This window comes from Stegodyphus dumicola, chromosome 6 (genome assembly GCF_044657685.1).
Source record: "Stegodyphus dumicola isolate Sdum_Otavi_A_Nest chromosome 6, ASM4465768v1".
NCBI classification, from domain to species: domain Eukaryota; kingdom Metazoa; phylum Arthropoda; class Arachnida; order Araneae; family Eresidae; genus Stegodyphus; species Stegodyphus dumicola.
The window spans coordinates 190,611,855-190,625,440 of NC_140773.1; the positions used below are offsets into that span (position 1 = coordinate 190,611,855).

Sequence of the window (13,586 nt, forward strand, 5' to 3'; positions counted from 1 at the left end):
TAAAAATTAATTTTCAGATTCAAGAATTTTAATTATGTACTACATGTAATAAATTTTATTTGCATTGTCTTAATAAATATTGGAGTATTTTTTAAATCAGTCTTCCGATTTTTTAATTAAGTGCAGATTACGAATTTCAGTTTTATTAATAACTGCCCATAATTATGTAAAAACATTTTATCTTTTTTTCCCCTTCTCTTTCGTATATGAAGGAACCGAAAAATTCAAGGGACTCGAGAATCTTCTATAGACTTGATTCGGATTAAAGAAAATTTATGATCTGTCCCATTTCTAGTCAGCTCTGTTCTATTTCGTGATATATTGTGACAAAACTAACCTAAGGGCTTCGAGCTCTTCTTCTTTGGCAGTGAGTCTCCTCTCGTACTCATGACGAACCGATGCCAGCTCGGAACTCAGTCTCTGGGCTTTTGCTTCTTCCTGTTTCCTCAATGTCTCAGCTTCTCTGTACGCGATGCTCAGTTCTTCTCTTTCATTCTCCAACCTCTTGATCTCGATATCCATGTCATGGATGCGGCGGGATGCATCGCTCAAGTGGGCCTTGGCGTCATTCAACTCGTCTAAAAAGATTTAAAAATAAAATTATGAGGATCGTAAAACTACTTTAGATCCATAATCAGAATGGTCCAACTAAATTTTCTATTATGCTTTTGTACCAAATTAACTTGCATATAATGTACTACGTTGCCCGTAATTATAACTAAATTCTAATGTAAAGCATATTGTAACTAATTTTGCATTACTTTGTAATTTGGGCGTTATTAATTCTTAGAATACTACCAATGCTGGTAAAAAGAAAGCGATTTTTGAAAATTGTACAGTTATTTTGCTTCCGTGCAGTGTATATTTTCTCCACAGTACGGTGCTGTTATTTAAAATGCAATCTATCAAATGCTTTCAATTTTAGCACAAATTTTCTCAAATTATGTCATAGATTGTTTCAATAAATATCTCAGAGGATCTGCTTCACAGGATGAAATTCAAATCTGAATAATTTTCTCCCCTTTTATGAAATACGAATATACTTCATTTTATGACCGTATAAATCCTGATCTATCTAATATTTGACAAAAATTAATTCAATTAAGTAAAGGTATTAATTTAGAAGTCAAATAACACAAAACAGAGTTATATTTACAAATTTTCACAGGACTAGTTTCGATGGTTTTACCGAACCCTCAGCCTCAGCTGCTAAAGTGCAAATTTGGTTCATTTGCGGTTTGGTAGCTGAGGAGTTGCAAATACAATGCTGATTTTTGTTATTTGACTTCTAAATTAATATTGTTCGGCGTGTTATTTTACCTTAATTAAGGAAAGATATCTAGTTCAGAATGCAGAAACCATTCAAGCTGTTTCAGAGCATGCAGGTATCTTAGTTATTTAAAAATAATTATTCATCTAAAACAGCAGTTTTCAAACATTGTCGACTCACGAAACCCTTAGAATTACTGGTTTGAGGAGCTCCATCCCTACCTTAGAAAAATATATCTTACAATAATATTTAAAGTAGATCAATATTATCTTTAAAGTCGATCAATATTTTATAAGTACTTTATATAAAGACAATTAAGGAAATGTATTTTTTATTAAAAAATGTTAACATAAAATTTATGTAATTTACCCATTGATAGTATTAATTCGTGCTGCATTATGGTTTGTGACTGGGCTGTGCTTACATTTCAAAGATAACTAAATGTATCTTTTTATTTTTAATTCATAAACACCAGTTAACTACTGTGGGTGTTCATAATTTTCTTTTCGAATTTTTATTTTGACTCGTGGAACCCCGAGATTTGATTGGCGGAACACAGTTTGAAGACCATTGTTCTAAAATAAACTCAAATATTTTATTTATGAAATTGTAAATAAAATGTAGTAGAGTCACGATTTGTTGCACATCCTCTGCTTCAGCGACGTTATATTTTATTATGCATGCTCTTTAATTAATTTCTTTTAGCTCTACTTAAATGCATTTTATCAACTCAGTGTTGTTTCTTGATTTGTGATACTATCAGAGTCACATTATTCACACATTAAGGGAGAAAAACCCAAAAGAGCTTGTTTTCATCGCTGAATAAGGAAAATTATAAATTTATTCCCTGTACAAATTGCGATTATTAGCCCAAAAAGGCAATTTACCTAGAAGAGTTATTAATTTCGTTTCGAAATTTTGCGTCGTCCACTATAAAACAGCGTTTCACTTTTCAAATTGTTGCCACCAAATATTAAATCCCTGCATTATATGTAAAGAAAGTAAATAATGAAGAATATGCATGAATGTATGTACTATATTTTTCGCATTGTGAAAAAACAGCAGTCCTAGAGATATCAAACTATGAAAAACGTAATCCTCCACACGAATATGGGCATCTAGAAGCACAAATTTGGAATTTGTTTTATTATCTATTTCATATTTTCTAAAACGTTTACGAATTTTTTACTAACAAACTCAACGATTTGAAAGTGAGCAAAAGGCAACACTGTACGGAAAAAAACATTTTCATCTCCAGCGCGCGAGAGTGTGTATCGGAAATTCTAAAGATATGCTATTTTTAAATATTTTAAATACTATTGCTGTTGACCTGGATTTTCTGGTTTGAGTACGAAGAACATGATATTTAATAAATTAAGGAAAACACACAAAACATTAAAAAAAGCCTCTTTGGGGATAATATAAAAACTTTCCGATTTTTTTAATTTAATTTTATTTTAAACTTCATTTTGTTATATTTTAACAGATTTATATCATATGCCTTATTTTATTCGCATAGAAGTAACATAATATTTAACGACACATGAAATTAGAAAATCTGGAGGTAGTTAGAGTTATGCAAAGTAATATATGTAAAACTTTAAGTATGATGATATTTTGTTTCCATAATTTACGAAATATTTTAAAAATAATCTGCTGCAAATTATTTTTGAAGATTTGAATTTTATTTCCTAATTTATAAAAATCAAGAAAGCAGATGAATCATGTTGTTGATAAATTTTAATAAATCATGCAACTGCTTCTAAATATATACAGCGAAAAAAAGACTGAAAATAATAATCTAAAAAAAATGTAAGAAGTTTCCTTTTCTTAGCTGGCAGAAAACACCAATTAAATTAATTCTAACTCGCTGAACATCGAAACATTTTTACACTGTTAAGCAGGTACTAGCAACTATGCAAAGAACATTATCAGCAATGATATATTTCAGAGTACTAATTACAGAAATATGCGTATACTAAATAAACACCATTTACTGTATCAAACCTGATCAATAAATTTTTATGGCCAACTTTTCTTTTTATTCTTTTAGCTTATCAGAAAAAAATCAATTATTATCAGTTGTGATCAGAAACTTTGCATTAACAATATTTAACTCTGTTTTTAGTAACCGCAGAAATATTCTCTCCAGCCTTTACTATGTAATAATTCAACCGCCTTTATTAAGGTTTTGATAAAACTAACTTACCCTTATGAAATTGTCCTTGTAATATTATAACTCATTCCTCCGTCTATATACGAGATAAAAATACGGGTCACGTACGAGATAAAATACAGGTAGTTATGTTTCATTTATTACACTTTAATTTACATTTATTAAAATAAATACATTATTGTAATAGATAAAATAATTCAAATTTATTAGACTAAATAAAAGAATTATTTTTAAACTACCATTATTTAACATCTGTTACCAGCCTATCTTTAACACATTTGTACTACGTACTTTATCGTTAAATTTTAACCTTTGCCAGACATGAAATGTAGAGAACATTATGTATTAGAGAAAAAATGATTTCAGATGTAGTATATAAGTAACACAAACCCGGAATAGATATATGCATAGAAATTTAGGCAAATCATTGATTGCGTTTAAGTCTTTTGTAGAAATTTTAAGAATAACGTGTTTTCAGACAATCGTTTAATTTCTCTGAAGAATTCTTTAAATGTTTAAAACCAATAGAACAACAGATTTTCCCCATAATTTACTGCATTTATCTAAGAAGAGTAGTGCGTCTTCGTAATAAAAAATATGTTTAAAATAACCACATTATAATTGTTTTAATTATTTACGTATTTATGAAATAAAGATATTAAAAAATTTTTGCGAGTAAAATTCACAACTATAATTAATAATACTTGCCATCCGGTAAGAAGATGCATATATTAAAATTAATAATTAAAAAATTTAATTAAAAATTTAATAATTAATTAAAATTAATTTAAGACTCAACTTTAAGAGGCTGTTATGTTTTTAAACGATAAATTTTATTTTATATCATAAATAAATACAAATCGTATTATGAAGGAATTGCATTTCGGTCGCAACAATATTAGGGAACTTCTTCATTTGTTTCGAGTCAAGAAATATAGTTTTAAAAAGTCTTTGTTTCACATCCGTTATTACAACGTAGAGTTTAGAAAATCATATTCTTTTAAACCAAGTATAAAATTATCTCCGAAAAAAATTTACTCCTAGAATTGCAATTATTTAATTCGAAACCCACATAAAAATGAAATTTTTTAAATTCAAAATAACTGAAAGATACGAAAATATATTTTCAGTTCAAATATAAAAATGACAACTTTTCAAATGCATTATATTAATGTATTTTCACTAATTATTCTATATAAGGTACTTTTATAAAGCAATTATCTCTTTATTTTGGTTATTTATTCATATCTTTCCAATATGAATAAAAATTCCTTATATGGATCCTAAAAGAGGCATTAATGATAAAATTTCAAACAGAGAAGAAACACTGATAGTAAGATTTAAAACAACATTTGAGAAAGAATGGATGCCGAAACAATCATATTTTCTATCAAAGCAAACGTTTTTTCAATTAGGCTAATTTCACCAAAGTATAATTTTCGCGTAGCAAATTACTCACCGCCAGCGACGATGTTGGTGGTTATGACTTCCGACTCTTGATCATTCAAGGAATTTATTTTGCTGTTATTCAGTTCTTGATCTACATTATTATTGTTCGTAATATCTTTGTTTTCCAGCGTTGGTTCCACATTTTCCGGCAAGCACTCTGGTGAAGGACTAATATTGTCAATATCACCTTCGCTTTCCGAAACAGTCTCTGATTCTTTCTTTGAAAGACCATTAGCAAAAATATTGCTCAGTTCGGACAGAGGAACCACTTTAATCTCTGGTGTAACAGAGCCATTGTGGGAACTTGCAGATCCAAGCTCTGGAGATGATGTTGGAGAGGGCACTCCAACATTTGGTTGCTCTTCTTCAACAACCATTTAGGTAATAACCAATGACGAAAATATAATGGATAATTTATTTATTCTATAGTCGCCTTTAAATGATAATTTTTTATGTTTAATAAACTTATTTCAGTTTGCTGATAAAATAATGCTAGGAAGAATACTATTTAATCTTTCACTGTTTCACAGCATAGGATAGTTTCTTAAGACATCAGTCGTGCAACAAGAAGTCATTAGACACAACAACAGCCATTAACCAATCAGAATCGTCCAAGCGCTTTGAAAAGTTTTAGAACTCGTAGCACGTGATCGCTGACGTCATTAGGATGACGTTGGCTGGGAAAAAAGTACAAATGGACCCTAAAAAATCGAGAAAAAGAAACCCCTTATGCGAGGGCGGTTCTTGTGGAAGTGCAGGTGCAACGGCTTGTAGAGTATTTTAGGATTTGTTTGGGAAGAGTTTTAGGGACTAAAAACGACCGCCTTTTGGAAAGATCTTTTCCTCTTGAATTGTTTCCAAACAGACCTCAGGTTACTTACATAAAACCTCTCCAAAATCAACGCTTGTCAAAAACAGATTTTCGGAGGCTTAGGAGGGACTGTAGAAATGATTTGGGTCCATTGTTTTCTTTGACGAGTTCCCATTTTAGAGCTGTCTGTCGAACAACTGCCGAATCAAGAAAAGTACCTGAAAGCACCTAGATAGATAAACGGACTCAAAACTTCCTCTATTTGAATAAAAATAGCTGCGACCGTACCAGAGGCGCCAGCTAGCGACTCAGATAGCGAGAAACTATTTTCACAGCTGCATTCTAGTTCAACCAATTTAAATGTGACAAGCTCTGTAACATCTGAAATTTAGACACATTTGATTCTGAGAGATGCATGGAGAGATAAAACTACAAATATTTGTTCTGTTTTTAAATAAATTTATCAACCTCACATTTTTAAATTAAAAAGAGTTAAAACTATTAAATTAAATTATTTTTTTAACTTCTAAATTAAATTGAAAAGAGCTTTCTTTCTTTTTTAGATTGCCGTTAGAAGGATTGAATTTACTTCAATATTTATAGTGTTTTGTATAACCAAAATAAATTTCCCCAAAATTAAAATGTGGCAGTAAATTAAAGAGGAACCTTTTAAATTATCTACAGATGTCTCTTTTCTTTATAGATCATTTGAGAGAAGTATGAAATTATTTTTCATGTAACATGATTTCATTCTAATTATCTTACATTAGAAATCGCCTGAAAATAATATTATGCTTTTTCATAGTATGCTTTCCTGAAAACAGCACTTATCTTATATGCATAACAAAACATTTAAAATATAATATATAAGTTTTACCTATTCCTTAACATTTTACGCCTAGTTTCAAGTCAAAATATGGTATACATAACTTTAAGCTGCTTTTTTTTTACAACCCATTTGTTTGTTTAGTGGACGTGAAGAACTTGGAGTTTTCCACACTAAACGTTTTCTTTTTTAAATTTAACAATAGCTTTAACATATCAAGCTTATATATGTGAACTTCTTGAATAATAGGTCCTTCTTTTTCCATATACAAAACGCTTTCAAATGCACAAAATTTGCCTTATCTTAAATCTGCCTAGCCAGTCTCCTACATTAAATCTGTCCTAGCCAATCTCCTACATTAATCCTGGTTTTTACAATGTAGTGAATGCTGTAGTAACTGTTTAATCTACTCAATATTCCGTTATTTGTATTTAAAAAATGGAAAGAAGATATTTAAAATTTAGCTTTAAATTGCAGTATCAAAGTCGTACAGACTCAAAATAGAAAATCCGTTCAATTCAGTTTCCTATGAGACATAAATTGCATAAGGATTTAGTTTTAGCATTTTAGCGCATTCTGAAGTTTCATATTTGAGATATACCTTGCTTATATAACTTATCTATATAATTGTTGCCTTCCCTACATACCGTATCCACAGAAATGTTCGCAACCGTTGGCCTTAAACATATACATATAATTACAAAAATGTTAAAAATAATGCAAAAATTTATATTTTCACATTTCTAAACTTATAAGATACTTTCGCCCTGCTTTCTGCATGGCTTCGTTGTGTAACGGTAGCACACATCTGCGCATATTTGAGAGGTCTAAGCTCGAGTCCTGGCGAGAGCATTGCACATCTTTCACACCTCCTGCTTAAAATAACCTAATGACTTTACAGTGGCGCCCGAACTAAAAGGTGGTGAATGATGATTCTTCACCACTAAGATTTGGCGATTGGGTCCCCTAATCGCCAGTCACCCTTTAAAAGGGGGACGTAAACAGTTTTTATCATAAGAAAAGCTCTCGCCAGTTAGTCTGCAGCTGTCGGTTGCCGTAGAAACGTGTCTTGACCCATTTTCCGTAGCGGTGTCTTGAAAACGAATGATAAACTCTTTTTCCCTCAGCAAACAGTCGCCAAAAGCAAAATAACAATAAAGCAACCCTTGGTTCGCCCTTATTTGAAATCTACTAGCCCTGTTGCTATAGCGACCGCCACCCGCCAGATACTGTGGCGGGAACTGTTCTTCTCGTAGACAGACAGTATAAGGTATTTTCTCCCTTTTTTCTGCATGCCTTCGCGGCGTAATGATACATCACTCGGCGCGTATTCGAGAGGTCCAGGTTCGACTCCCGGTGAGGGCATTGCTAATTTTTTCATGTCTCTTGCTTCAAAATAACCTTATGACTCTTCAAATCAGCTCTGTAAAGCTCTGTTAAAGAAATCAGTTCTGTTAAATTTAGGAAATCTAAGTTTTTATACTGTAGGAATTATGCTAACACTTAGGAATACTAATATTTAGGAAAATTTTGTATTCATTAGGAAAAATAAAATACAAAGTGTTTGACTGTCTTACGACAAAAACTGATCTGGATATTAACTTCAAAATCTGTGATATTTGATGTGATTCCTAAATTGCATTGAGGGGTCGGTGAGTGAATAAGTTATAATAATTCGAAGTTGATTTTTTTGCCCTTAAAGGCTGTGCGATATTCTTTTGAGATTTACTGGTGTCTTTAATTTATAATTTCATCATATTTGGTCTTTCTATATACATATTATATATATGTGTGTGCGTAAAGAATTTTTACACAAGTAATTTACATGTTATTGAAATCTAAAAACACGTTATTAATATTCCCAATGGAGTTTTATTATTTTAGAATCACAATTTGAAAATCCTAGGACAAATTCATAAAACTACAAAATTTCTCATTTTTAATTAATGTATATAATATTACGAGTTGACTATGTGCCCCTCTCTTAACACCAGAATTTTTTTCCTAAATTGCTGTTTTATTTTTAGTTACATACAAATGCAAACATTTCGTTTTTCAATTTGTGTACGATCTCTGAATATGATCTCCGTCTTAAAAATCAAATATCTCGAACAACGAAATTTCTGTTCCCTCCGAAATCACATATTTTCTGCTTTATTTTTTTAAATCAGCAGAAATTTTCTTAAATATAAGTATAGGGACCGGAGAAACGTATCAAAAACCACAGTTTATAATTTTGACAAAATTGATTTCTTTAAAGATGCTATATTTTTAATATTTGCGTCATTTCAAACTAAGTTTTTTTAATTAATGTTTTAATTTTTCTTGGCTAAAATGTCTTGAAATTTCTCAGTATTAACGTGTAATTTACCATTTGAATAGAAAAATTGATATATATTCAAGCTCTTAAAATTATACTGATGTCCTGATGAAATGCACGTAAAAAAAATTTCGCATTTTTTGATCTAAAAAGTCTTGAAATCTCCAAACACTTCAAGAATTGTCAATCTGAACTAATGATAATAATTCCAAATTTGACGAATATGAAACCACCGAATATGTAGTATTTGTTTTAAATAATAATTTATTAATAATAATGTACTTAATTGATTTTCGTTTCCTTTTCTATCAAAGGAATAATAATCAAATTTTTACCTGATTAAGATATTTGAAGACTTCTGTTTGAAAAGATAAATTATACTGCTTATACAGGAAAGCGGCATATTTTTCTCGAAATAATTTTTGTTCCCTTCATTATATTGGCTAATAATTTTATAAATATTTTAATTCCATGATTGCTTACGTTTCTAAGAATAATGAAGAAATTCTAGGATCCTCTTTTATACCAAAATTAAATTTGTTCTCTCTATATACACTCAAGCGAATTGTTCATCCAATGAAAAGTGCGATGACTTCCCAGTGAAGTCGCAAGCAATCCATTAATGATTTTACAGGGTTTGGTTTATTTGATTATGGCAAAGCACTCAAGGGCTATCTGTCTAAGTAGAGGGATGCCTTCGTGGAGAAATTTCAAAGGGAATCTAGCTCGTATACACGTTACATATGATTTCAGAGGCAAATAAGTTGTTTGTAAATACCTAGCCTTCATTTAAAATTCTAAGAGGTACTGTTCTTTCGGTCTTTATTCTCTGCGTCGAATAGAAATCAAACCAGTAAATCACCGTTCTACTGATATGCTGAACAAGCCTATTAAGAAAGTGTTGTTATTAAACACATATATAAGCCTGCGTCGATAATCTTAACTACATAAGATAGTAAGAAATGTTAAAATTGTATTGCTTTGAAATTTAGACAGACCTCTATCTATCACACTGACTGAATTTAGTAAATATACACATACACATTTAATACATATACATACACACATGGATAAAGTTAAGCACTACTCTCTCTACTCTCACCCTGGGCAACGGTCTCCGTGATGAGAGCTTAAAAATAATTTACATTTAGTGGCTAAACCCTCCGCTTTTTTAATGTCAATTCCAGATTCTTTATCTTGATATTTTTATCACTTTTAATTTAAGAAATGTACTGTTTAATCTTGTAATGTTTATTTTAATTTGCTAATTAGTTTAAGTTCTATTTTTTTCTGACTTGTCCCAAGAGTTCATCTCACTTGTCCCAAAAGTATACACAAAATAAATAAGATAGGAAAAAGAGGTTTTGTATAGGGGTATCGTTCATGATCTTCAAAATATACCGCGCTTATCGCAGAAGTATATACAAAATAAATAAGACAGGAAAAAGAGGTTTTGTATAGGGGATCGTTAGTGCAACTTGCTACGGTCTGTTGCATTATAATAGGCACCTCAAGGCCATCATTTTTTCATTTGGCTTAACCATGGTAACGATGGTAACGACTGAAATGGTTGTAAAGACATTAGAATTTTTGAAAGCAGAAAAGATGAAAAATATGCAACCGTCTTCGCCGGGAATCGAACCATGGACCTCTGGAATACCGGCCCAGCGTGCTACCGTTACACCACGAAGGTACTCTAGGAAAGTGGGAGAAATACCTTATATAGTCAAAGCCTCTAATTTGCTAAAATCCTCTAATCTCTTCAGTGCGATTATGACTACACTCATTTCAGTCTTAAATGAGGGGAGATTCGTTACGACCTTGAAGTGTCTATTTTAAGTACCAGACTATAACATTGCAGTTAGTATAGTAGTGACAGTTGGCAACAAGTAATCAAAATACCCTGATTGATGGGAATTTTGTCGAGCTGAGAATTAAATGCTAATTTATTTTTATGTAGAATGCTTTGCGAGAGAATTGGTATTCTCTGTCCGTCATCATCCCTAGCACGTTACTCACTTATATTTACAATAAATAAATAGCAGTTATGTTTAGTTAAATATATTGATAGGGTCATTCTTCTGTTAATATTACCACTGCAGTGGTTTTTAAAAAGTTATTGTAAGCATTTTTATCTATTTCTTTAGCGCTTTTATTTCATTAGTTAGTTTAGAAAAAGTTAGTACTAGCCATGGAAACTTTAGTTAATTGGTATTTCACTTATTAAAGTTAAGTTAGGTTATATGAAAAGAGCAAAGCATACAAGGCCTCTCTACTTAATGGAAGGACTGATGTTTACATGGATGACTCTCTGCTTTATGGGAGGGCTGATGTTTTCATGGATCACTCCCTAAACGGAACTGGCATGCATTCACATTACACATGAGGAAAACCAAAAAAACCAAACATATAATCAGCCCGTTCACTTTTTATCAAATACAGGTCGAGATTCCAGCGGTTTAAATAATTTGGCCACTGGTAATGTTTCTCTTGTTAAACGAGGAAATCTAATATTCTTTCTGCAAAATTATCGAAATGACAAGTAACACCACCATTTAATGAAATCAAAAAAAGTTCTATAACATGTAATAACCTTTCAAGGCGAAAACCAGCTAATTGATGCTACAGCTTTTAAATGAAGAATGTAATATTTGTTATATTTATTATGCTAAATTTAAGAACTATCAAAGTAATGAATAATATACCATTTAATGATGTTAAAAAATTAGGCGATAATTTTCTTAACTATACCAGGTTTTATTCCAAAGCGGGAACTTGGCTTTTTCTAACGTAACATCACTTAATGCTCTTAACGATTCTGAAATTCTTTACTGTATACGTTTCAATATACACGAAGGGATGAATTCTTAACCATGTAAACTTTTAAGACTTTATAAGACAAATCCCAACCCTATATCCTTCATGGGAGGTAAGATTAAAGGATCTTGAAAAATGTCTCTTTGCAGGGAAATAATTTTCAACTATACCTGCCAGAGATGACGGCAGCCAACGATGCAAAGAAAGAACTAATGCTACAGATAACTTAGATGGATGAGGCAGGGAATAGCTATAAATAACTTCATCCTCGCAGACGTCAGGTTCTGACAGACTGGATGGGGTCGTTGTGTAACAGCCACCTCAAGTATTTTTTTGTTCTGTCAATAGTTATAACCTTTTCTTATAGTAGACTAAACATATTTATTCGAGGGCGGTTTTAATCAAATATATATATTTTAAATGTGTTTATATAAGAGCCTTATAAGGAAGAGGCGACAGAACCCTTCCCCTCCCTTTAATATGAATTATGGCTGCATATCTCCCTTTAAAGTGTCTTAAATTAAAATATAGAGTTATTTCATTACTTTACTAATTGCATATTTTACTAATTATAGGAAATTATGTATATTCTTTTTAGGGAACAGAACCACATAAAAATTAGATTTTATACGTATAAATATTTCTTAAAAAGTAAGTATAAAGTTCTTAAAAATAGTAAAATATATTCTGTCTTTGTTTAAAGTTAATAATAATTTTGGATGAAACAATTTTTGCCTCCCTTCCTGTTAAACCGAATAATCGATGTGTTGTTAAACTAGAATTCTATAAACAGATTTTAAGAAATTAATTTTAATAACACCGTGATTGACTATACCTACAGAGAAAGTACTTCATAAAATGAAACAACTAAGAAAGTTCTGGTTAAAAATTGATTATTGTTTTGAAAATTCAATTCTAATTCCTCTTATTAATTTTCCATATTGTTCATCGTATCTGTCTAATGCTGAATCTGAAAAGATTTCATCGCCAGATTTGTTTATTTGCTTAGTTTTGAAACGTGGTAGTTTAAAAAATAACCTAATGCCTCTAAGAAATATATAAAAGTAAATAAATGTAATATAATAAAAGTAAATTAATGTAATATAATAAAAGTAAATAAATGTAATATAATAAAAGTAAATAAATTATTCTTATTGTCTTTTATTTTCCAAGAACTGCGTGTGTATGTGCGTGTGTGTGTGTATTTAATTATGGCAAAGCCCACTAGGGCTATCTCCAAGAACTGCATGTATCCTCATGTCTAAGCAATATTATTTAAAAGATCTGTGGTTTTTATTCTGCAAGGTCATTTGTCACATATCTTACGTGCAGAAAATATCATTCAAATTACGTATATCATAAATATATCTGATAATAAGTGATAGAATAATTTATCAACATTAATTCTCAATATTTCTTCCTTAAATTGCAGTTACAGAACTTTTTTTTTAAGTTATTGTTGAAACTCGCAGCACATCTCTATTTCAACAGATTTTAACGGTAGCATCTCTATTTCAACAGATTTTAATTCTCTTCCCCGTGCTGATACTGAAGTCTTTATTGTCACTAGAAATTGTGTTTAAGAAACGTCCGAATAAAGATTCATTAGTAATTATGATATTAACACCTCCTTATTCTTTTCATGCTTAAGAAAAAATTATGAATTTCCTTATCGAAATTACTACTATAACGTATGAAAGAAACCAAATGAAAACTCTTCCATCTAGAATTGTAAGTGTTATAACGGTATAAATCAAAAGACATTCATTAACAACGTAGCTGAAAAACACCTGGAGCTTAACTTTTCAGCTTCGTTAAGAACCATTTAGAAAGCAGTTCTAATATTTCAGACTGAAAGCACCAGTGCCCTTTCAAATTTCTAAACAGAAGATGAAGTTCAATTTTTAGCCACTGATA

The 13,586-nt window shown here is 30.8% G+C and overlaps 1 protein-coding gene across 1 annotated transcript in view; it reads right to left on the reverse strand.

Moving 5' to 3' along the window:
• Positions 1-13,586, reverse strand: part of LOC118200286 (paramyosin-like) — a 100,866-nt gene that overhangs the window by 8,589 nt on the left and 78,691 nt on the right. Inside the window, exon 10 of the mRNA XM_035372235.2 lies at positions 338-578. Coding sequence (XP_035228126.2) covers positions 338-578 — 241 coding nt within the window. The remainder of the gene's footprint in view (positions 1-337; positions 579-13,586) is intronic.